The following is a 25966-nucleotide window of genomic DNA, read 5'->3' as shown; positions in this document are numbered from 1 at the left end:
GTTTTCTGTGTACGCGTCTGAATTCCCGGACGAGCAAAAAATAAATCGTTATTATTTTTTCTCATGCACGCGGGACTCGTGGATTTCGCGATTCACGCAAAGTGTCTCGCACGAAACGTGAAAAAAGACTGGATAGAAAAAGACAGGAAACAGAAAGAGGTAAAATGGTGTGTGCGTTGCATTGCGCTAAATAGCGACCAGGACCAAATGGGACACGTGTCACAGAGAGGACAATGGGCAGAAAATATTCCTTTGGAAAAGGCCACACTTTCTTTTCTCTCTCACGATCTAATACCGTATTGCATCACGCTACGTATCCCCGCGATATATATCCACAATCTGCGGACTTTGTGAGCGCGCACAAACGGCCGCAATTTGCCTTTGAAAGGCTCGCTCGGGCGTACGAAATTTCTTCTTCGTAAAAATCGGAGGTCCTTAGAGAACCGTCGGTCTTTGCGAAGAAACTGAACGACTCGCGGGAGAAGATCGCAATGTGCAGTTGCGCGTTATTGTAAAAGCCTTGTTTCACAGTACGATACTTGGTCCCGATTAAGCAAGTGGTAACGTAAGGTAACGGAGACTAAAGTTGAATCTCTTTCTCACTGCTGTTGTTGCTGCTTGTGCGATTCATGCCGCAAATGCGAGTTCGTGTACGCACAAATGCGCTCGCAAAGCTTTCGAGACGTGCAATTAGAGTCTCGCTTAAAAGCAAAAAACTTCGTAATGAGAGAGCAAGCAGAGAAAGATAGTGAGAAAGTAAGTGAGAGATAAACCCGCGACAAGGACCGGACGAGCTCGAACTGGGGAATTCGTAAAGGCACGTACGCCGCATTTTTTTAAAGGATATTTAAGGACCTGGCGAAGCCACGCGCACAGTAATGCCCGCAACATGCAACAAATGGCGCAGCAAACGTCCCGCAGGCCCGAAATCTACCGCTAAATTTACACGAACGAAGGGAGTAGGTCCGCACGGAGGTCCGCGAAGAAAAGAAGCGACAGAGAGTTCCTTCCCGGCGAAGAAAAGAGCAAACGCACAGAAGATGCTTCTGCGTCGCTATTTCCCTGTACGATTCTAAAGTAAAACGAATCCTGATGGCAGTTTGCGGCTACTCGAGTGATCCCGCGTGTCTCTGCATCAGCAGCGAAAAGAAAGAAATCCTTCCTCCTTCTCATAAAAGGAAAAACGGAAAGGAATGAAGAGATCAAAAAATTCTACGAATATGTAACAAGACAGTGATTTGATGGTAGCAGAGTAAAATAGATAAGCCTAAGTGGCATATTGAGGCTGTCATGAATAAAGCAACATCGACACATGTGCATTCGCCACATTCATTGCATTTACTAATGATGAATGCTTCACATAGTGCGCTTCGAATGGAACGTATCGTAAAGTAGGTAATATTAATATTCAATCGTAGTGGGTTAAATTCCTGATGTAGTCCGTTATTAACACCATAGTTACGGAACGTAGCGGCGCGGGCGCCTCGTTATCAGACAGCATTTCGCAAAATCATCGTCGCAAATGCAAATGATCACGACGAGGTAGCCTATAGAATTCACGCGCGACGTGAAAAAATCGCCAGATAAACGCTAAACGAGAAGTCGACGAGTCGCCGTTAAAAATCATCGCTGGCGCAATGCGGAAAACACGAACGATACGGGCGCCGCACATCGACTGCTCTCTCCTTCTCTGTCTCTCCTTCTCCCTATGAAACGCTGCGTTGGTATATTAATTTTACTATGTCCGCACCGGGAAGAAGCAACGTATCGCAGAATTCCGCTATCCCGACCGCGACAACATCTTCTGCCGGCGTTGAGAACGCGCGGAAATGCACAGGATGTCTTCCGGAGGATTGAAAACCTTGATTCTACTTGATGTTATGGCGGATTCCTTGGTCACATTGAAAGCGATATTTCTCCCTTTCAATTCTGGAATTCTGAGACACTTTTTGCGTCCGTTCTCATCACGAAGACGCAGCGTAAGAATGCGCCTCCTTCTTCGATCGCCATGATTTTTTGTGCTTCTAATTGAATATGCGGTTCGCGTTGCAGCAGCTATAATCAGGAACCCTAAGCACATATCCGCATATAGTGATTATAACGACAATTTCGTGACGATAATGACAATATTGATAAGACGTCACACGCTAACAAGGTACAAGGCGTTCCATTTTCATTTTCAAAAGAATGACGCACGGACAAAATTACCAGCTTGCGAATTACGAGCGTGCATGTAATTTGAGAATCAGGAATGTGTCAGATTTTTTGGGACAAGCCTACTTTTTACTGAATTACATAAGTTTTTGGAAATCTACAGTCCTTCCGCGCATCGATGCAAAACATCCGACACATCATCCACCGCTTCAGGCTTTTTGCGGAATTCACAAAAAGACTGAAAGTCCCAGCGAATCGATTGTTCGACGTGTATATGATGTCTCTCATATGGTTACGCGGGGCGAACGTTCTCGGTGTACCGCGTAAGTATTCGCCATAAATCCAATTAATATCATGGTGCCGCTCACAGAAGCGCTTTCTTGCGCGATTAAAGTGTGTCGGTCGCTTTGCTCGCTTTATCGGCGCCGCGAGAAAATGTACGTATAAATGATCGTACACGAGTAATTAACGTCAGTTGCGACTCGATATCAAACGTTTAAATGGTGGATAAACGAGTCGCGCGCGACACCGATTTCCTCGCGCGAGAGGAGCAGTCCGCTTCATGGTCCGCCTAGCAACACGGACCGTCGCTCGTCCATCCGTTTGTCTGTCTGTCGGCTCGAGCCTGTCCGATAACTTCAAAGGAATATATGTGGAGGAGGACAAGCACCGTTACACAAGGCACTGCCGTCCGGGAAGTACGCAACGCGACGGATACGCGCAATCTTAATCCCAAAACGCGACGCATCCGAAACGGAAGGGGATTACGGTTGCGAGCCGATGCGGCGGTCGTAAGTGCTTCCTCTCTGCTTCTCTCTCTCTTTTTCTTCCTTTCAGTCAGACCAGCATGCCACTCATATCGGTAACAGGCTGTCGTATCCGATACTCGATTGGCCCTGATTATGCGAATTACGAGTGTAATTCTCGTCTGTAAATGCTGATAATCACGTGTATCAGACGTAATCGTATACGCATAGATCAATGCGTGCCGTCAACTGATAACGTATCGAAGGATGATATGTCCGTGCCCACACGCAAAGCTCGTGTCAGTTCTCGTGCACAGGAAAAGAAAAGAGTCTTCTACGAAAGGGTCTTCTCTCTTACATCCCCGCGTGGCTTCGAGCCCTTCGCTAACAGAAGCAACGGAGTGCTGAGCAAGAGAACAGCGAGACTGTTCCTTGGAAGTTAGAAGCCGATTTGTAATCGGCAGACGATTTTGCACCACGTGCACCGACTTAATACGCAAGAAGAACGGTAACTCACCCTTTGCAAGGCGATTTAGGATGAGGTCCTTGTGTTGTGCGGTGTGAGGCTCAGGAAGCACCACGAGCAAGTAACAGCCACTAAGGGGCGACGGTGGTGGGTGCTGCTGCTGCTGCTGTTGCTGCTGCACGGCCGCCTGCATCGGCACCGCTGTGCCGGTAATTGGCGTGCTCGGGGATGCATTCTGGTCGACATTTGTCATCATGGCACTCTCCCCTCCTCCTCCCCCTCCTCCACCCTCGCCGGTGGGATCCGTGGCACTCATTGCTGCAACATTACATGATCGTATTACCGGCTTTTCCCCGAGATAATGTATTTTATTGTATCAATTTTCTATTAATCATTATATTTAATCTGTTGGATGTTAACGATGGTCAGCGATTAGTTATACTTATAATAATTCAATTTGAATAAGTATGTGCGTGTGTTTCAGATGTACAAGATGCGATAATCATGTGATACTATCACAAAAAGAACGATTCTCTGTGTGGAAATAAATCCAAGTAATCTCATGTAATTTTGTCTTTCGGATAGTCGAAAAGTCAGATCTGCTCAAAGAAGAAATCGTTGAGAATCGTGTCACCTTCACATTGCACGCAGAACCGTGCTTGTCGAAGAATTACTACTGCAACGAATCCAGCGAGAAAGAATTACAAGATAGGGAGAAGCTCTAGAATCTTCATGAAAGTAAAACTTTGCGAACCGCTAGACCTACATAGGTCTAATATCATCACGAGTGCTACTTTCTATTAGTACACTGCATCGCACGCATGATGCTAATTGCAATTAACGCATCGGATGCGGCGCGATTAGCGAGAGCCTTCGAGTAAGAAGCACAAGCGTCTGCCGAGGTGATTTACGTGCCACTATCGTTCGAATTATTCGTTAAGCCGACCCTATTGCGGTATTCTACCGTTTCCATTCGTCGAATGACTGCAGACGCTCGTACGGACGTTCCATCTACATTGCGTGCACGAGATGGGAGGAGATGAAACGGACTCGGAGCCGAAATAGAAGTGGCAAGGGTCGAAGAGGACGTAACGCCGAGGGACTGTTACAAAGTGCTGCTGTGCCTTCCGCTGCTCCTCTTCTTAGGTCGAACGCGCTCGCGATCGTAATCCCTTCCTCGTAAAGATGGCACGGTCACGATATTACCCTTTAATGCTCGCTTTATGGTCGGCAGCCGTATGTAGTGAGGGACGACGAGCGATCAATCGTTCGCGCCGGCGTTGAAAACTCTCGCGACATATCCAGCGGGAATTGCTGGAAATTAACGGGGAATTTATTAATGAGAATTCCCGTCCGTTCTATGTAGACCTGCGCGAATCACTCAAATGAGGAAAAAATGAGGAAATACCGATTCTGCTGTTCAATCCTGGAAGAGAAATTAAGATATCTGTGCTCGCAGAAATCTCTTGGACTAATTTTTGACAAACGTACCGTTCGGAATTTACTTTCTCCCGCAAATGTATTCAACTGTTTCTATCTACAAAGATCCCCAATGGAAAAGTGTGTCTTGCGGATTTTGAGGGATACCTCTACATACGGGGATGCGGGGAGCGGAAATCTATGCCATCAAGGGGTCGCCAGATCAAGGATCTCCAAGCGGAGATTGCACCAGACGGCTTCGTGCAGTCAGAGAATAATAGCGTTGCTAACCTTCCTGCGGCTAAGCCAAAAGTCGATGAAATTCCCGTGGAAGCCCTACGAAAAGCTGAGCCTTCCGATTAAAGGGAAATCGGTTTCCCGAGGAGGGACGGAGCCCGGGGAGGCCGCACGTGAGTAGCTCGCGCGGAGGACGAGTCCGGCACGGAATTCACGTACTCACGCGACCACGTCGTCTACAGCTGCGAGGATTGCAGCGAGGATCCCGTCGCAGAGAACGATCCTGAGGAAATTGCTCGTTCCTCGACGAGTCGGCGCCGTGGTCGCCGCGTACGCACGCACGTCGACGAAGCCGGCATTGCGCAGGATTTACACGAGCCCTCTGAGTGGAGCGCTAGTACATCCTGCCGGGCGCAATGCGCAGGACGGACACGATGCCGGGTAGTCCCCGTATATAGCGGTCTTAGATCATTGATCCAAACTCTGATTGGGAATGAGACGGGCCACGGTATTGATCATTACGTGGTCGAATTTGCGATCAATCGGTGCGATTGTCCTGCGCAACGTGCGTTTCGTCATCACGAAATGACTTATCGGCATGGAGATCAGCGCAAGGGGATAATACCTGTCTAGGTCAGACGTTGAAGAAGTGGCGGACACTTGATAGTATCTTTCTTTGTCTTCTTGCTGATCCGACGATCGAGAATCTCAAGTTACACTATGAAGACCGGCAAACGAAAATCGAAAGACACTCCGGCGAAAAGTTCAGGGGCGAAACCACCCCACTGCCGTCACTGCAGTGCACCCCCTTAGTAACAAGTCGCCCCTTCTCGTGGGCCGTCCGGCGACGGTGGTGGCGACGGTGGCGACGGCGACGGCAACCGATATAATCCATATACATCATATCACGAACGAAAAATCGTCAAGGCAAATTTCGTCAGAGTTGCATACGCGGCAACCCTCGCCGTCATTGTCTTCATCATCGTCGTCATCGTCGGGTGACCCGGTTGAATGGTTTGTCACCGACATGTAGGGAATTTCGATCGATAAGCTTGATCGAGCATAACGCCTACTCACCTGGTTACTCGTTACACCCTCCAGCAATATTTCGGGTTTCCCCAAGCTGGAGGAGCCTTGACAACCGCGTTCTAGGTACCGGAGTATCCTGGAGAGTCGCTGCTGCTACTGCTGCTGCTGCTGGTGCTGCTGATGACGTGCGGACGATGACGTCGCCCTTGATGTCGTGGGATGTCCAGGGACGTCCCTTGCTGAGTAGGGTAGTCGCGTGTACTTCGAAGACGGCCTGCCTCGACGAGCACTGCTTGTCCCTTTGTCCGTTCTCTCGAGACCCGGCAAAAGCCACTTCTCGTTTCTCTCGCGCGCCGCGAGAAGTACTGTGTCACACGTAGAGATAGCAGCGATTGAGAACAGGATGAGATTAAAGCAGGAATAAAAGATACAGGGACATGAAGGAGTAACAAGAGACTGGAGAACGAGAAGCAAAGGAGGAAAGGAGAACAGTCAGAGACGAGCAAGGGGAATAAGAGCAGAGGAATGACAGCTCGCGAGTGACGTACGTCCAACGTGTATATATGCGTAAATGTACTCTATATGTATACCGGAGCGGATACGATGGTGTAACGACGCCGGGCGTTTTCAAGACGCCTTTGCGTTGCGAGCGAGCGAGCAGGTGGACGAGCGAGTAAGTAAGCGCGAACGAGCGAGAGAAAGAGACAGAGAGTAAGAGGGTGACGAGCTGCGTGGAGATTGACGTAGGGAAATCGACGGACGGCCTCGACGACGGGGTGGACGGCGTCCCGGTTAGTCGGTGCGAATGTCTCTCCGTCGATGTTGATAAGCACGACGCGAAATCCTCCTCTCCGCGACCACGGCGCGCTCTCTTCCCCGTCGTCGGCGACGACGACGACAATAGAGGCAGCGGCAGCGACGGCGACGACGGTGTGACGGTTCTCACAGTGCTCGTTACGGCCCCCTCGATTATCAAAAGCTCGGCAGCAACACTCGCGTTGCGGGCTGCCGGCTCTCTGACGGGAGAACTCGCGCCGCTGCGGCCCCCTGCGTCGGCGGAGAACCCTTCCCTCCCCGCGTCGCCCCGTTGCGACGCACCGACCGGCACCCCCACTAGTCGCGCGGCGCGATTGGTCGTCCGCGCAGCCGGGTCTACCGTCGTCGTCGCGCCGGTCTATACACTTCGTCAGGGACGACTACGACGAGCGCTTCTGGATGTACCGGAGGTCTGTCTGGGTGTCACGTGAACGGCCGTGAGGGAGAGGGGAGGGCTGGAGACTGCGAGGTTCACGGGGAAGAAGACACGTACACGAAGATCGGGTTCGTGTCGCGCCGGAACCGGTGAAAGGGCGACCCTACGTCCCTACCGGAAATGATGTAACGATCAGAACGGGAACCCCGCGATCGCGCAAAGGGTTGAGCTCTCTCTCCTCAAACGGAGGTGAAGAAGAAGGGGAAGAAATTGTCGGTGGAAGAAAAGGACAGAATTAATAAAGAGAATAAGGGTTGGAGCGTGCGTGCGTAGACACGCGTTGCGGAATCTTCGATTCGCGCGCTCAGGATAACGGGGATCGGGTCGATCGGCAGACGGGCGTGTCTCATGCAGTCTCGGAAGTTATACGGGATAGGAGGGTAATGCTAATCCATCTACTTTATTCTAATAGAAACATAATAAACATTGCATTAGTGTATGATGTAAGGATGTCATATAAATTTTGATAATGACTTTGCATCAAAATATCTTCACAGTAGAGTACAGCAAAAATAAGAACAGTTTAGTTATGTAAATTAATCTTCAGCTAACGATTGAGCATTGATCCGTGCAGTCGTTAACGAGATCTGATAACGGGGGTGCACTAGTTGCTTCGCGTTATAATAGTTCCGGAGCGGTCTTGCAGCTCGAGCGTCGCTTTGCGCGTGAACTTGGAGCGAGACACTACCGTGTCTCTTAATAGAGTGGGTAATAAATAGGGTCAATTAGTGATCGTCGTTTTGGTCCCGAGTCATGATTAGAACGTGACCGAGGATTATCTCGCGTACAAACTAATTCCGCGGGGATTAAAGCGAAATGAATTACCGCTCCTGACATATCCAACATTTGTATTTCCGAGTCAATACGAGTTTTGCTTGGTGAATCGCGGACTTGATGAAATTAAGTGACCCAGCTGCGTGACCTCGCTCATTTGCGAGGAATAGCTCGGAGCGAGATGGAATGGTGCGGTTTAATGACAAGTAGAAATTGAGTAATGTATTACTTTGTTGAATTATCAGAGAAACTGGAAGGTTTTAGTTTCGCCGACGAGTTTCGTCCGGACATCACGAATTTATCGATCCGATAGGAAATCAGGCAGAAATACAGCGGAAGATCAATACTTTCACGTTTTTATTTCGCGTGAAGGATAACCAGAGATGACCATCGGCATGCGGAAAACGTGTGATGAAGAGAGGGGGAGGGAGATCTGCGGTTACCTCTCACATCTGAAGAATTTCCTTCCGACTCGATTCCGCATGACGGCTCGAATAATGCATCGCAAAGGTGTTGCTGTAGCGCGCGCGAAAGTTCCGCAAAGCGGATTCGCGAAGTTCCGACGCTTTTTACGAGCAAGACTTACCCCTCACCCCACGGAGATCGGGAGGATGCCGGACATTGATGGAAGTTCGTGCGAAAAGAGAAAACGTCGCCTCTCAAACTTCACTTTCCGTCTCCTTCGCATCTCGGTGGATTCCAAATTATCGCGTTCGTTCGTTCCCTGTTTTCCTTTCTTCCTCCGCGAGGTTTTCTGCCATATGTTTTCAAATTCCGGATTTGCTCTCCGAACAAACTGAGATATTCTTCACGAGCACGTCGCAAATATACGTCGATATTGCGACGAAGTCGCCGTACATGAGTCATTTTACTGTAGACTTGACGCATGATACGCAGCAATTATTGCACTTTCATGCTATTTGCTTAATGAAAGGTTTCGTGGTGCACCGAGGTCACTAAACAATGTATCTGCGTCAAGGATGCAACATTAATGGATTCTTGATCCTGCAGTTGATGTATTGCTACAACGATATCGATGCCGAAAGGGTTACCAGTAAACTCTTATACAGTGCAAGTTTAATGCTTCAATTTTGATGGCTCATAGTTGTTTGTGCGAGCAGACTGACGATGTGCACATGTGCACAAACCAATGGCAGTGAAGTACAGAGAGATGACGGTACAGTTTGATAACGGTACGAGAATGCAAAATATAAGTTTATTATAAGACGATTTATGCCATGTCATGCATACTTGTCGCATTGCAGTGAGGACGTGCATTGAACGATCCTTCGTAACTTCTGAAAGCGAGTTCTCACAGTCTCCTAATGATCGTACGTCGCACGTCGACTTCTCGGGCTCGGAGGCGCTCGAGTGCGCGATAAAACAAAACCGCCTCGTTACGTCAGCTCGTAAAAATTGTAATACCGTAATACCGCGCGTAATAACACGCTCGTAAGTAATAATAATGGAAACAATTTCCGTTGAGAATAGTTCCCGTTTAATTTTCTTCAGGATTCCACCTACCAATTTTAGTTCCTTAGATGTTAATTTCCGACATCGCTAACTATTTCCGTTTTAGTTCTCTTTTTTCTCGCTAATTAAGAGATATCTTGAGCGTCACGCGATTTCTCAAATTTCCAGAGTTATCCTTACGTGCCTCAAACGTTCGTTCAATTTTTCGTACATGCAATTTGCAGTCAGAGACATTCCTATCGCCTGATCGCGCGAGAGGACACAACGTAAACTATAATTTAACAACTGAAAATTCTCGTTCGTCCTGCGTGATACGCAAGCAAACCTGAGTACCCGAGGGTCTCGGAGGAACTTTTGAGCAACTCTGCAGAGCCGAGGACGTGACTGCACTGCCAATGCACCTATTCACTCAGCACACTCATAATACTTCCTGACGCAGCCGAAACACCGTCTTGTGCGGTTCGTTGGAGGTATTCTAACGTAACGAAGGCATTCGAACGAGAACGTAATGAAGCCACCGTGTATAATTGACTCTAATCGCTCTTCAATCAACTGAACGTTTACGTTGCTCCTAGCACCATCTTCGTATACATCATATACACGTATAATTGCAATGGTGAGTTAGTAGAGTTGCAAATGCGAGATTTTATAACGGAAATTAAAAATCACGAATCTACACGATATTCCTAAGAAAGTCAGTTGTAATATCAGTAAAGTAGAATTTATTGGCACGAAACGAAGAATAAGATTACGCTGTCTATTCATTTTTCTTAAGTTAAACCCGAGAAAATCCATTTATTTTCTCTTCGTGCATCTATTCGCAACTATTAGAGATTTTCACTTAGGAAAAATACGTTATTAAAGATGGATGTGCAAGCGAGTAACGTCTTGTAGCAAGAGATGTATACGCAAGAGAAAGCGGAAACATATTTTTCAACGCGTCGCCGTCCGCGTTTATTGGAGAACTCATTTGCGTCACCTCCAACTTAAAACAGTACGACAAAGTTAAATTTATGCTTCGCGAGAAATGTGACCTTAAGCCGTGCATTAAACTCCTCCTTAACATTTAAGTTTCAAACAGCGGCGATACGCGATACCGTAACTGTTTGAGCACGTGTCTTGTTTGCAAAAGAGGATTGATAAATTTTTTATTGGAGCATACGATCGGAACGTATACGAAGCAAACCTTTACCTGTACTATATATAGAAAGAATCATAGATATGCACTTAATCATTTCCCCAGAAATATATTTCTAGAAATCATACATTACGTGAAGAAATTCGAATTACCGCAGCGGAAATCGAATTACCTTCTAATTTAGAAGGCGCATTTGAACGTAATTGGATTTTAAAGCTCTCAGCAAAACCTATTTCAGCTGACGATGAGTTTATAATTTATGCACGCATTGCTAAAGTTTGGCGGACGAGAAGTTTACCTAACTAATATATCTGAGGCGCATGGTGTTGAGACTTTTAATGAAGAATTGGCAATAAAGCGCAACGAAATTGCCAATTTTCTAGACCGACCAATTCCACTGTATCAATAATTCGTATCAAATCATCTTCCTTGTTTAAAAAAATCTCGCGCAAATAATTAATATCTAAATATTCATATGGATCTCGTTTCTCAACTGTTCGTCGAGACATCTCGTGCCAACGAGATTCACGCTGAAAGCGGTGATGAACAGACGACAGTAATTACGTATGCGTGATTTATGCGTCACTAATTGCGTCTTTACTACCCGGTTAACTGTATCCTACGGCGGTACCAGTACGTCGTTCGCAATAGCGGTAACACTCTGCAACGCTGAGAGACGAGACAACGCCTCCGGAACGAATGCAGTTTGCATCTGCTTCGCGCCGCGGAATTCTTTCCTGGATTCTCTCCGCTCGTGCGCGAATCTCGCGATAGATTTACATCGCCCGGGGCCGATGTGACGCGAGTCTCGCGACGCGTCACGGATTAAGGGATCCCGACGTTACGATCGCGGTCGCCGATTTATCGATCCGCCGAACGGTTTCAATTGCCGCAGTGCATCCCGCGATTCCCAGTATCGTAACGCGGTGTCGGAATCTGCAAACCTACAATGCAAATCAGACTTCACTGCAGCATCCAAGTCAGCTTCTACATATGTATTATAGATGAAACGTTCGTTTCCTTTCTCCAACGTTTCTAGAAAACATTTTATAAAATAAATCTTTTAATGATTTTGTATCTTTATTTATAGATACAGATAATATAAACATGACTATTGTTCACATTATCCCATAACAATAGGTAATGTTATCGGATAATGATTATCGTACTCGTAATCATTATCGTACGGATAATGAGTATCCAGTAATGTTGATGACGGGATAATCTATATATTATTTATGTGCAGAAGGAAAACTATTAAAATATACTACATAACTAGGTTTGAAAATATGCTCAAGGAAAGTCCACGAAAAGACTTCCTCTGTTCATTCCCCGAAAGGAGATATTATATTCTACATACATTATTATTCTATATACATTAACATTTCGATCTTAAATTTGCAGACGTATCTGAAGTAAGCTTTCCTTCCTCCAAGCTTTCCAAGCGAATGTAGCGCCCGCGAAATCGCACTTCTGAAAAATTGCAGAAATAGTAATCACATACGAGGTAGTAGTCAGGGCGTGGACCAGACTTTTTACGGCACTGGTTTATACTGTGAGGTGCTAGTATTGACCGGCGCCCCTTACTAACCGTGTTGAGAACATCAGAAACCGAAGTATATAGCAACCCCCTTGCGCCTTTCTCCGCTTCACCGAGAAGCGCGATCTTCCTTCGCGCCGCATCCCTCTCTTCTTCTTACATTCAGCGCTTACATCCACGCACCTGCGTTCTCTTCGTGGCGTGACTACAATTTGGTACTTCAATTTAACGGGGTATCCACACCTTCCAATTAGTGGGTATCAAGTGTCACGAAGCAACCCTCCCGGAACGAGCCTCTTATCTCCTATCTCCTACGAAAGTTACATTATGCTTGCACAGGAACAAGATTGCTTCGCCCCAGAGAAATAATGTTCAGACATCAATAGCCGTAGATTCTTCCGACAGGAGGATTTCTGAAAAGCGCTATCGATGAATTACGAGCGAGATCGCTTGTCTCTAATTGAATCTCGTGACCGGAGGCTAAATTAGTCCGGTGTTCTAGGGCGGAAATGAAAAAATCGCGAGAGAATACGGCGTCCGAAGAAGAGCAAAAAATTTCCCCCCCGGGAAAGTTATCCTGACTCTCCGTAAAGAATCGAGACGATAGCCTGCATTAATAATCGGCACGCCGGTGGTCGCCCGTGGTCTTGCACTTGCAATATTTTCGCAAGCACGCACGCAATATTGCAACCAAGCTACTGCAAGCGTGACGGTGCATCCGAGAAATTGATTGCAACTGGTCGTGCGGAAGATGCCTCTCTCTTTCTCGGCGGTGCAGCGAGAATGATGAGGATACCGAAGACATTGATTTCGGGATAATCAGAGCAGGCGATTTTAATTAATACACGAATAATAATGAAAGAAATCTCATGTAAGATATCTGCATATTGTGTCTCGTGCGTGTTTCGTTGCGCGAGTCACGGAACAGGCGCTCGTGCGCTCATTGCTCACCGAAATTTATTACGGTCGTATGATTACGATCGGCAAAGCGGTCCACATTAATTGCATATATACAGAATATATCTCGTAATTTCCAGTTCACCAACGACGTGGAGGTGTTACGTTACGCTAAAGGTCAAGTCAATTCTCTTGAAAAACGAGCGAATCGATTCGCGCGCGCATCAGGTGCAACGCTCTCCGTGCGTGCTCACCGCGATCTATTTCTTCCTCGTGTCATTTTTCCTCGGCAGTTTCGTACGATGCCCGGCCTGCTATCGTAATTTCTTTCGCTTACGTGATTCCGCGCGTTCCTACGCGCGTTTCCCGTACAATAATCTGAACGCGCGGATCCGTGTATAATTTACGCGCAGTTACGGGAACACCAACGCGATCGCATCGCGCTTATCACGCGCGACTTCTGGGCGAATTAATTTACAGATTAATGTAATCGCCCCGGCCGAGTCGGCTCAATAATTATCGCTTACACCCGACAGCACTGTTACAGGCTACTAGCATATCTCGGGATGCATTCATTCCCGGCGTAACTCTCCCTATTGCTCTTATCGCGCGGGCTAAGCGGATTATCCGGCTCGTTCCGCCAAATCGAATATGGAATTTTGCCGATAATCCGCGACTATTAAAGTGCGATGTCAGATTGGATACAGGTTTCAATAGTCGAAGATGATGTTTTATAAATTAACTGTTACGTTGATGCTATTATAAATATTATCACTGAAAGTCGTAATGAATGATATGTTGTTACCTATTATAGAACAAGTGCAATGAACAAGAAAAGAGGGAAGACTATATTGTTTTATATGATTGTTCATGTATAAAAACAAAAGATTAGCCAAGAACTGAAGTAGAATGTTATTTTTTTGATCAATTTCCTGTATTATAATTATTCGTTTTTCTCAACTTTTCATTTTAACCGTCCATTTAATTTTATATTATTTCTTTTTATTAACAATATCAATAATTTGCAATGTGACTCTAACAGAGAGATACAAAAGAATAATTTTCACAAAATTCGTCGTTACCGAATGGAGCACAGCTTTATGTCGCGTAAATGCATTGCGATGACCGCTGATGATCAGGGACACGAGAACAATTCGTTGCCAGTTACGAGACAATGAGCAAGACAACAAAAGCTGAATTAAGCACATAGGTCAAGCTGCACTTCAGAGATACAACCTACTTTAATGCCAGGTAGATTGTCCAAAGCATTTAACAGTTAAAAATACGATATCGTTATACATACGCATCACGGACACAACTCTGACAAGTTGGACTATGAGGTGCCACTAACGAACAACAATTAATTTCATTATTAATTCAATTATAACATATTGCAATCCCAAGATATACACTTGACACGATGTATGATTGATCCCTCGAAGAAAAATGATCTGCGATTAAAAATCAAAGGATTGGGGTCAGCCAGTGTAATTAGACCGCATGAATCGAAACGTTTTAATACTTCCTCCATCGTGCGGATATACTCGAGGTGCTTAATACTTAATACGAACGAGAGATGGAGAGAAAGAGAGAGAAAAAAACAGAAAAAGACTTCTGGTGCACAATTAAAATTCTAATTAAAGAGTCGATGACCGACAGCCGCCTGGCGAGGCGTAACGAGACACGAGAGGCTTCGGCAAAGCCGTTCGGTAACACATATGCTTATTAAGAGCAACGATATTTGCATGGTGGTCATTATCGCATCGCACGAGTCGCGTTCTCCGCGCCTTGGCGCATTCAGTGACGCGATACCTCCATTAACCGCACGCTCATGATCTTGCCGTCTCTTCCTCCTTTAACTTTCCCCTCCTCACCCTCATCCTCCTCCCTTTCCTCCACCTTGATTCCGCATTTAACTCGTTTTGCGATAAAGCGCGTTCACCTCCGCCTGCGACGCCTGCACAGGTGCGCGCTTCAGAGGCCGATCCATTCCTCGATTATTCTGATATCGCATGCGAAATGGACGATGTTTCGACGAACGTGCCGATAAGGATATCAGGGAGAAAAGAGATTCTCCGATATACCGGTGTTGATAACGGAAAGACAGTACGAATTAAGCACGTGATTATCGGCTAATCGCGCGAAGGCGGCTCGCAATTGCACCTGAAGCTCAATCTCATTCTCGCGTTCGAGTTTTCGTCCGGCGAGTCTCTCCAACAGTTAATTAACTTGCAAACTTGCAACTACCATCCAACGCCCGGCTGGAAAATAGAAATCTCTATCTTGTTTGCAACGTTGATTAAAATGTATGTATGTACGGCAGCGTATAAAATTATTGGTCCGTGTCGCGCATTAAATGTTAAATGCGGCTATTCATTCCGGGTTTCAATTCCACGTGTTCAGTACGCATTCGGTGCAAATATAATATTAGATTCGTGAATGAAAGCCTGCGGGATCAAACGTGCCATGTTGCGACGACGTAATCCGACTATCGACGCGAGCGTTCGCGCATTTTATAGTGAATAATAGAGAATAACGGAGAAAGTCGAAAATTCATATTTCTCGCACGCGAAATGCCGAAATGACATTGATAAAGCCGGCAATAAAAATACGTCCCGCGTTAAACTATAGCGTCAAATCGGCAAAAATGTACGCCGAGGCGTGAACAGAAAACTGACAACTGAATAGAAATATAAAAAAATTATGGAACATTTGTTTTGCAATCATGAAGAATCATAAATCTTTACGCAGACATCTTTTTCATGCTCACATTATTCGCAAGGTAAATATTATGACACGATAAAATTAATCGCAAGCAATAGATCTCGCCAGGCTTGAAAAATATTTCCAGCGAAGCAACAGAAAATCAAAAAATCTGAAAAATTCATTACACAAAGAATTAACTACGAAATGAAAAAACAATTGCACGAGGATAATCGGCGGAAAGAAACAGACCTAGGGACGAAGAATTTGTCGAAGAGGGCAGAGGCTGGGCGTTTACGAGGCGCCACGACGACGGCGCCTCATCGATCTGACTAACCGAATACCGCAGCCACTTACGATATACACTGACTGTGTGCCATAGGAAATCCACATATCTATAGAGAGGAAAAAAGAACGAGAATTAGGGGAAGAGGAAGAGAGATAGAGAATCATCAGCCATCGTTGCAAGATATACCATACTCGAGATATGTGCGACACTGACATTTTGATATCCACGCGCACCTAAACCTTTCAAGCGCTAAGCTCGATCTGTCATTTGCCATGCAGCGAAGACAAGTTAAGCTTGCTGCGTCGTCTCGCATCGTTACAGAACGTTGCCGAAGTATTTGAACAAACTTTTATGACTGTTCTCTATTTGCGAAGCTCACCCGAGCAGTTTAGTAGAGCTCTGTATACACGCCAAACCGCACCCTGTCGCGTCTGTCGCGCCCAATTGAAAGGAACGTCATTTTTAAATGCGAAAACTGCAATGTCAGTTAAACTGATATATCGATCTCTCCCTCTCCTGCCCCAGAGTTTTACGAAAGTGCATCCAAACAAAATGCCACGCAGCCTCGCTCGCGTGTTGCATCAGGATGAATCTCGATGAAAAATAGCAGAGTGGCCGACATTCGCGTGTTTTGCACGATATTACGTACAGGTACAAAACAATTCAAGCGAGATAAACATATTGTAATGAGCTATGACGTAAAAGCAGAGTAAAATTTATTCTCTGGAGAGAATTGTGAAATCTTGGTAGCTAAAAAAATTAGAAATTTAAGTAAAAATTGGCTTGAAATAAAATTGGAATAATAAATTGTTTATACAAAATTCATTGAAAATAGAATACATGTTTATGCCACATTTCCACATTGTTTCCACAATTGTAATATGTTATGGGAATCCTCGAGGGATCAATAACAATGATTATTGCAAAATTATCTTATAACATGTGAGCTTTAGTGTGAGAACTTTAGCATTCTACTCGTTCAATAATATTCTACTTCATGTCACGAAAGTAGCACTCGCAGTGTTCACTAAATGAGAATCGCTGCAGCCCAACAGTTGAAGGATACCACCGTTCCACCAACGGCCATTCATGCTTGCCTGGTAGAGTGCTTTACTTGATGGAAACTTGGGCACTATCCATCATCCCCACCAAAAGAAACCGGCACGCTTGCTCTTTGTCCTGCGTATTCTGATGGAGATTTAATTGCGACCTGGCTACCCGACCGGTTCAGCCTACCAAAAAGTATAAGACACTCTGTGTCCCATTGGGATCTCTTCCAGCACGTTCTCCAAAGCGCAGCAGCTGATATAGCGACAACCTGCATACGAATGAATCTCTTTTTCCTTTGATTCTTTGATCTCATTACCGTAATTACAACGTTTGCTCTTATCGCAGCGATCTTGACCTGCACTAATGCTTATCCGTATTGTCGTCGTGTGCCATAATCTTGATGATCATGAGATTCACTCCGCGAATAGGATAGAAACACACTTATATACTTGACCCGAGCGTTGCATAAGGATTTAATTACCCTAATTATTTTCACGCATAATTCAGAGAGCCGAGTCATTTAATGAGAGCGTTCACAGCTTGCAAATACGTGTCTCAATCTGGTCACGCAATATTTTTGTAATGGCGCTTTATGTTACGATGTTCAATCATAGACGTGCTTGCGCGGTAGGCAACAAGGATATGCTATTATTATATCTCGGAGAAAATGTTCGTTGAACAGTGCTATTTGCGTCGATACATCCGTATCGCTGAGGAATCGCTGTGTAATCTGCGAGCCACTGCTGGCACAAGCCGCAAGCAGACCACAAGCACACTTATGCTCTCTCCTGATCGCCGGATCCCAAGAAAGCTGATATTGCTCAACAGGTTATTCCCTGCGTGGCTCTCTAAACCGTTTGACCAGCGACGTCACTTATCTGATCACTGCGGCGGTTCTCGAAGCATCCAGCAACATGATCCGTTTCCGCAAGATTGCCTGTATTGATGGCGCAACTCGGCCACGAAATTTATCGTTTTGTAACTTTTATTTTCTCTTTCGTTAGATTCGCACTGCTATTCTTCTTTCATCCTGACATGAACTGCTCTAAGATTTTCATTAATCTGTAAGATTGAACGCATGAGAAATACTGTACTGGTGGTGGAGTCCTCAGCTTCATGCTTGCCTAATAGCATCTCGGCGTTGTTGAACATTGCGCACATCCTTCGGATTCATCCGCGCGCGCATATCACATTTGAAGCTTCTTGTGCGTCGGACGTGCGTCTGACTACACTCTTCCTGAATTCACTGCACTGCGATTGGACACTGGAAATTCTATTACGCGATATTTGATGCCATTTTCGCAGGTAAAAATATTTAAAAAAATACCTATCTGTAATTGAAGAAAATCGTGCTATCGTGTCGTTAATCTTTCTCCTTATCTCAGAAGTGATAAAATAATCGATGAACCAAGTCTACATTCAAACAATTTACACGGATCTTATATGTCCGAAATTCGCAATACCTAATAAATGCCAATTAAATACAAAGATAAAAAATAACAGCTCATCACCATACTCACCACTACAAATCATACATCGAATGACGAAGAAAGATCTTGAGCAACCGATCTATACCTTATTATCCGGAAAGAGCAATGGAAGTCTATGGAGATCGCGTCGCGCTTCCGCCGGAAGTTTATCTCCCCTCGAGGCGGATCAATAAACGGGATTCCGATGGACGGAATTCCGTTGGGAATCACATGCACACATAATACGTCCGCAAGCACACGCGGAACATGCATGCATGCACATGCACGCGGTGCTCGACGTCGCGAGAAAGTGCGGCGCGAATTTGCGAATCACTTCCTCGCCGAAGATGCTGCCTTGCTACGTGGTTCGCCAATTCGAAGGCCTGACGGTATTCCCGAACCCTTCCTTCGCACGTTGCTCGCATGCATATTCCATGCAGATTCCGCGCTTGATGGCCGCGCCGCTCCCCCAACGACGTCGACGAGGACGCCCGAGCGTGGCTCGGGATAGACAGACAGAAATAGCCACGTTCGCAGAAGGTGTGCAAGAGAGTAAGGAACACTACCTCGTGGGTTCGCCGTGGGTTGACAGACGCGGCCAGGAACTTCCTGCGCGCATTACGCGGCTCGCATGTCTGACGCCTTGTCCTAGCGCTGGACGCATATAGTCGTCGTCAGAATAAAAATCGGATGCTTTCTGCTAACTTACGCGGCCGCTGCGGATTTAGTTTTTTGTAAACTATTGCGATAATAATAGAGAAACGTTAAATTGTTAATATGAGCGTGTGTGTATGTGTATTTATGTGCGTCTCTTCGTAGATGAACATGTTGTTACGTTTGGTATCAATGCTTGATGACACTGTTAAGAATTATTGTTTTCTTATTTTTGATTGGTATGAAAATTAGTCTATGGAGATGAATTGAGTTGAAAGTACTAAGACTTTGCTCTGATACTTTGTCGACTGCACTCACACTGCAGCGTAAACCTACAGTTGTTATATGATGGATTGGTGAGCGTTACGTATTGCTAATGACGATGTTGGACGGCGTGTATGATGCAGCGTGTCAGTTGCGAACGTGGTGTCACGCGACGCGCACGGTGAGTTCGCTTATCAGGAGAGCAGATTCGCGAGGAAGACGACGGATCGCCAGTGTACTCCTATCACTCCGTCTCTCTTTCTCTTTCGGTCCCGATATACAGCGTACCCTAGTAGCGTAATTGTGATATATCAAAGTGCTCCGTCATAAATACACATGTCGGAGTGATACAATTATTTGATACGAATTAGATACAAGATTATTTATAAAAGAAATAATAAAGATGAGGAGAATAAAGACTCTAAAATTAATAAAAAGTGAAATATATAAAAAAAATTGGATGGAAGCGAAAAACATTGTTCTGATATTTAGATATAAATGAAGTGTCTATAATATTCTCAATTATATTATTATTTCACGTGATTCAACAACATAGCATGCACGAAAGTGCATTTATTAGACTATTGTAATTATTATTTTAGCAGTCAAGATATATACTTCATCAAATGCAGTTTCTCTCTCGATAAATAAAATCTTTGTACTTTGTGCGTATCGTAAAATGATTAGTTGTATCGATAATAATCGTTAGTTGTATTTATAAAAGTATACTATTGTAATTAGTGACATTAAACGTGTAATGCGAAATTATTATTATTTTAGAAATACCGGAGCACTAGTACCAGCAACATATAAAACAGAACGCAAAGTTCCATTTCGTTGCATATTATATATTGTGCATTACGCGTTTGTCGACGTATAACGTGCAAATCAATAGCTCGAGATTATCGCAGTTCGCGTGAGAAAAATTGAATTTTTATTAATATCGATCTCTGGCCCTGTTTTCGTAATACAACGACTTCTCGGTGAATCTAATCTCCTAGTGACGTTGACTGGGTAACTTCAGTCAAGTGTGACCATCTGGATAACACACGCTAAAACACTACGAATCGTCGAAAAATATTCTTACGTTGCTTAGTGAATCTCGAGTAATTTTGCGATCACGCGTGGCATCGAGTCGCGCTGTGTAAAGTTACATGATCTCATGAGAAACTCGCCACGTCTCTAAAGTTATCGAAAATTTTTCTCACGTGAAAGTTAACTCGCTTCTTTCAGACGCATTTTTGGAACGTTTATTTTACAATATATCTAAAATAATATCTTTGCAGGCTGCGAACATGCAAGATATTTATATTTTCTCTGCATAATTAGCGTGAATTTTCTATACAAAAGCATGCAATGCTGGGTGAGAACAAAAATAGTTGATTATGATTTCATATATGTATAGGTCTCTAAAATAATTATATTTGATATTTGATAATGGTAGTATCACATATATATGTGGATGAATATTATATATCTATATATTTAATGTAATCAATTCGTTCTACTTAAATATGAGATTCCCCGCTTTTGTCTTGTCATGCACATTTTTGTATAACATAATGTTCAGTAACCTATATCTCCATTATAATAGTTTTATATGCTCAACTGTAGAATTTTACAGTTGGAATTGCTGTTTTTTACATCATATCTTCCTGAACATTTCGTTAAATCTACCAAAATTACAAGCTTTTCCCTGAAAAATTTTATATATCGAAGCAGGAGAACAGAAACTCACTAAAGTCGCGTGACATCGATCCAAATAATTTCGTGGTTGCCACTTCATTTAAAAAAAATCTAGAGTAAATTAAACATTGTCAGAGATTTATCTCTCCGCATCTAATCTGAATCATTCATTACGGCTTAACGAATCTTTAAAAAATAGACAAAGGCATTGGGTGTATTAATTGATTTACCCGCATCGATTATTATGAACGTACTAAATTAAACAACAAATATTTACACATTCAGTATCCCAAACGCTTAAATTACAAAATGTGGAAAGAATGCTCAAGAATTATTACAAATTTAAAGATGCAGATTCGTTATATTTTTTTTATAAAGAAGACGTTACGTAGATTTTTTCGATATTGTATTGTAAAAATGCGCGAAAAAATAAGGAGCCCACCGCGATCTGGACTGAGCCCTACGCAACTGACGCAAACTGACCCTATGCAACGCAAACTGACGGTTATTTCTCGGGACCGCTCGTCTAAACTCGTTCCTTTCTACGACAGAATGGCTATAATAAGAGTAACGTGGTGTTAATAATGACCTCGGTAAAAACCCGATTGACAATCAAGTGACAATACATTTTGTCGGCGATCAGGCTAGCATATGATCGACGAAGCTTTATCGACCGTGTGGTCGCCTTGGAATTCGCAGTAGGCACAACTTTCGAGTTGCAGTGTAACAGGAAAGCATGAAACACGCGTACCTCCTGCTATCAGACCACTGACGGTGAGCGGTTTCTCGTTTCAGGGCCACTTCGACCAAACTCCGGTTAATTTAATCGTCGATTAACTTACAGGGCGATCAATATAAAACTTATATTATTTATACGAGAATTATATTATTAAAGATTTTTATGTTATTGCCCTGCAAGTTACCGGACGAATTAAATTAATCGGAGTTTGGTCGCAGTGGCCCTCACTACTCGGAAAAAGAAAAAATTTCTAAGGGCTAGAACTTTTACATTTCTGAGTTTCCGGTATTTTCAATTGCAGAGAACTCTAGGCAATATACAAAATAATGATATCAACAACTCAGAACTCTTCGGAAAAGAAAAAATTTCTAACGGCTAGAACTTTTTCATTTCTGAGTTTACGGTATTTTCAATAGCAGAGAACTCTAGGCAATATAAAAAATAATGATATCAACAACTCAGAACTCCTCGGAAAAGAAAAAATTTCTAAGGGCTAGAACTTTTTCATTTCTGAGTTTACGGTATTTTCACTAGCAGAGAAATCTAGGCAATATGCCATTTAGGCCCGATTTCACCAACAACGTAAAACGCGATTAATTGAAATTAAACTTCGATTACGTTTTTAACCCTCGATATTGGATTTCACCAAGAGAAACTAATCGAGTTTAAGAATAATCGACGTTTAAAAACTAACTGACCGATTTTGGTCGGTTAACGAATTTAAACCGCGATTACGACTGCAAACATCAAAATTCATCTGGAAACTCCCAACATTATATCAAATCGACAAGAAATAATAATTCTAAAAGGATATGTATTAGTTTTTGAGAATAGTGATGATGAGGATGAATTTGTTGTTCGTCGACCAAGGTGGATACGAGACAGAGAAGATCATTTCCACAGACGACACAGATTTTGTGATGAGGTTACTAATAGTCTTGTTACTAATAGTTGACATCTTTCAGTAAGGCTTATTACTGAACAAATTGCTGACAAATTGTAAAAGATTATTATGGTCTACTGTCAAATGGTCATTGCCATCTAGATCCACATATTTGCGATGTTGCCGGTGTTCTTTTGCACCTAAACTTCGATTTAATAAACTAGAATTAATTGTGCTACTGTGAAACCGGTGAAATCCGCTCGACCATAATCACGATTAGAATCTTCGCTTACACAGAACGAAGTTTAGCTAAACGCCGATTACAAGATAGTTGGTGAAATTGGGCCTTAACAATATAAACATCTCAGGGCCACTTCGACCAAACTCCGGTTAATTTAATCGTCGATTAACTTACAGGGCGATCAACATAAAACTTATATTATTTATACGAGAATTATATTATTAGAGATTTTTATGTTATTCGCCCTGCAAGTTACTGGACGAATTAAATTAATCGGAGTTTGGTCGAAGTGGCCCTCAAACGAAGAAACATATCCCCCCGCAAAGCGGAATTTATCGTAAATCGGGTTAAAATTGGATGAAAGTAGCGAGTTTTCCTATAGAGATATGAGTTTTCCTATAGAGTATTATGCATAAAATACTTTACAAAAAGAAACATAATCAAGATAATAAGATTCAAAAAGAAAACAAAGAATAAGATAGTAATAAAGATCGCGAAAAGAAAACTTTAATTTAAAATCAAAGATTTTAATAAACTAATTGGAGACTCAAATATATTGAAATATCGTAGAAAGTTTAAAAATTAACATAAAGTTCGTAACTTTTTTTATTATCTTTAAGGAAACACCAGATTTTCTGAGAATAATTAGATGTATGCATTATTCAAATTTTACTTTTAGTATATCTTTATATTTTAAGATTGATTAAAATGCAGGATTTGATATGTCTTGGCATCTCTATAGATTCGCGGCGAGTCACGATCCACCATCGTGAAAGGGCGTAACATGGGAGTGTGTCTAAAGCTCGGTGGTACCGAAGGATGCAACCGACCCGAGTATGAGTATGAGGTGTACCCGAATGCACCTCATTGTCTAAGGAGGAAACGATTGCGACGAAGCCACGCACTGATCTGGGTGGAGTCTCCCGCGGCGTTGTACCGCCTTTGATGAATGCTTGGAAGCAGGGTAGCAGAAAGCTCGACAAGGGGAGAGGGTAAATCGCGGGGGGAAACGATAGACGAACAACACGCAGTGACGGATTGCGCGCTGGACCTGCAATTGGATCTCAATATGATTAACAAATTGCTGACGATCAACATTTCACTCGACAGTGAGAGTTTTGAAATTTATTACCCGAAGCACTGAAATAATTCCTCCTATTAAATCGGAATCATTACAAGATCTATATTTATTTTTCGTCATTTTTTAAATCTTGATTATTGAAACTTATCAACTTTTATCAAGCTTCTAAAGCACTGCGAGGAGCTCGAGGCACCTCGGTCCGTCACTGCGGTGACGCGAGAGAAAAGAGAGAGAGCACGGTCGCCCTTTCCTTCTTCCACCGGGACGCTTACCGAGCGCCGGCTGCCACGTGCCAGTCTGATCGCTCTCGAGCATGTTCTCCTGCGAACGCAAGACTCGAGTGTGACCCGGCCTGGGGACATGGGCACGTCCTCGGCGAAGGTCAACGGACTCCTCCGTGTTCCACTACTCCGCCACGGCTCACGTGGGCGTGCATACGTGTGTGCATGTCCCAACAGCTGGCGAGGTCCGCGTCGCGTTGCCGCGAAATTTTCGACGCGCGAACCGCTATCGACATCGATACAGGAAATATAGATTTCTGTTTTTCTCATTTCTAAAAATCGCAATAACTGCGTCATGTTGAAGAGAAATGCGAGAAACAAAACCCGCGAAAAGGACAGCGACGAGGAGCATTGTTGCGCTTCTCGTGGTTCTATTTTGAGATAAACTTGGCGTAGAATTTATAATTCTCCGCATAGTTCTCCGAGTACTTGGGTGATGCATAATGCATAATTATAATTAAAAAATTATATCTTTCTAATGTACATAAAATTGTCAAAACTTTTGTTCCATAACTAAGCGTGATTTGATACCTCTCGAAGAACACTACTCTCGAAACATATTATGGAAACACTGATGTAGCGCGAATTAATGTCACTGGTCATTAAAAATAAAATATAGAAAGAAAAGAAAAGAAAAGAAAGAAAAAAAAGAGAAAAAAATAAATAATAAAATAAAGTAAAATAGATATTAAAATAGAAATAATAAATTAATTGCAATAATTTGTTTAAAATATCCATTAAGTACCACATAGAAAATATTTTACTCCATTCGTGTCAGTATCTCAGTTTTAGCAGTCTTAGCAGTTTGTAAAATATATATATAAATATACGACGTCATATTCACATGTATATCTTTCGAGCGCGATATCGTAGCCGCTCCAAAATTAAATAAAAAACATTATATCTGTACTCACCATTCGCGCCATATTTTCAGAATTAACCATCTCGGGATTTGTGACGACCACATACGTCACGACGACGAGTCCAAATACGTCACCGGATGCACGCGATGTCCAACTAACGCGCGGTTCATGTTCCCTTGCTACGTTGCGCGGCGGCTCGACATCTTGCGGTCCGCGCGGATTCCTCGCGGACAGAATGAGGACGAAATGAGCGCAATATCACGAAAAACGATAACGCCAACGAACCGCGGCAGAAGAGGAGCACTTTTTTTTCTCTACGACAAAAATGCGTCGTTAGTCGCGTTTGCAGCTTAACTACACTCTCTTGCTCTTCTTTTCAACGTTCACAATATCGATTGTGTAATTGAGAGAAAAGAGAAGTAAGCTGAAGATATAGCAGCGGGATAGATTTAAAGACGATGGACCTACTATCGCACCATCGCGTCCATCGATTAGCGTGATCGATCAATCGCCGATGACTTCAGGCGGTCACATGATGTACAGTTCATTCAAATAGGTTCAGTAATTACCGCAGGACACCGTAGAAAGAATTATTGCGATTTAGAAAGTAAAAGAATTCAAATTTATGTTCGTTATTA

General features: G+C 43.7%; 3 protein-coding genes across 4 annotated transcripts in view; 1 reads left to right on the top strand and 2 right to left on the bottom strand.

The window, feature by feature from the left end:
* Positions 1–6889, bottom strand: part of LOC105281037 (microtubule-associated protein futsch) — a 48097-nt gene extending 41208 nt beyond the window's left edge. The window contains exons 1-2 of one of the 2 annotated variants that reach the window (XM_011341964.3): positions 6100–6889; positions 3418–3684 (exon numbers count right to left, since the gene is read on the bottom strand). In XM_011341964.3, the coding sequence (XP_011340266.2) occupies positions 3418–3682 (265 nt within the window). In that variant the 5' untranslated portion in view covers positions 3683–3684; positions 6100–6889. Of the gene's footprint in view, positions 1–3417; positions 3685–5076; positions 5318–6099 lie in introns of those variants that run through there. The other variant, XM_011341965.3, reaches the window with a different exon arrangement.
* LOC105281035 lies at positions 6100–25580 on the bottom strand. The gene is made up of 2 exons (XM_011341961.3): positions 25380–25580; positions 6100–6416 (listed from the first exon to the last, which is right to left on the bottom strand). The coding sequence occupies exons 1-2, from the start codon at positions 25430–25432 to the stop codon at positions 6104–6106; spliced, it is 366 nt and encodes a 121-aa protein (XP_011340263.1). The 5' UTR covers positions 25433–25580; the 3' UTR covers positions 6100–6103.
* On the top strand, positions 23305–25136 carry LOC113561975. The gene is made up of 2 exons (XM_026969688.1): positions 23305–24212; positions 24347–25136. Exons 1-2 carry the CDS (start codon positions 24053–24055, stop codon positions 24739–24741), a joined length of 555 nt encoding a protein of 184 aa, XP_026825489.1. The 5' UTR covers positions 23305–24052; the 3' UTR covers positions 24742–25136.
* Positions 25581–25966: the final 386 nt, after the last annotated feature.

The sequence above is a fragment of the Ooceraea biroi genome, chromosome 5 (genome assembly GCF_003672135.1).
Source record: "Ooceraea biroi isolate clonal line C1 chromosome 5, Obir_v5.4, whole genome shotgun sequence".
Taxonomy (NCBI): domain Eukaryota; kingdom Metazoa; phylum Arthropoda; class Insecta; order Hymenoptera; family Formicidae; genus Ooceraea; species Ooceraea biroi.
This window is presented reverse-complemented; position numbering and strand designations above follow the sequence as displayed.

Coding starts and splice junctions, on each gene's coding strand:
- LOC113561975 (XM_026969688.1), top strand. CDS start 24,053: ATGCTTGGAAGCAGGGTAGCAGAAAGCTCGACAAGGGGAGAGGGTAAA. Junction 24,213..24,346: donor GATCAACATTTCACTCGACA/GTGAGAGTTTTG, acceptor ACTTTTATCAAG/CTTCTAAAGCACTGCGAGGA.
- LOC105281035 (XM_011341961.3), bottom strand. CDS start 25,432: ATGTGGTCGTCACAAATCCCGAGATGGTTAATTCTGAAAATATGGCGC. Junction 6,417..25,379: donor CTGAAAATATGGCGCGAATG/GTGAGTACAGAT, acceptor CGTGTGACACAG/TACTTCTCGCGGCGCGCGAG.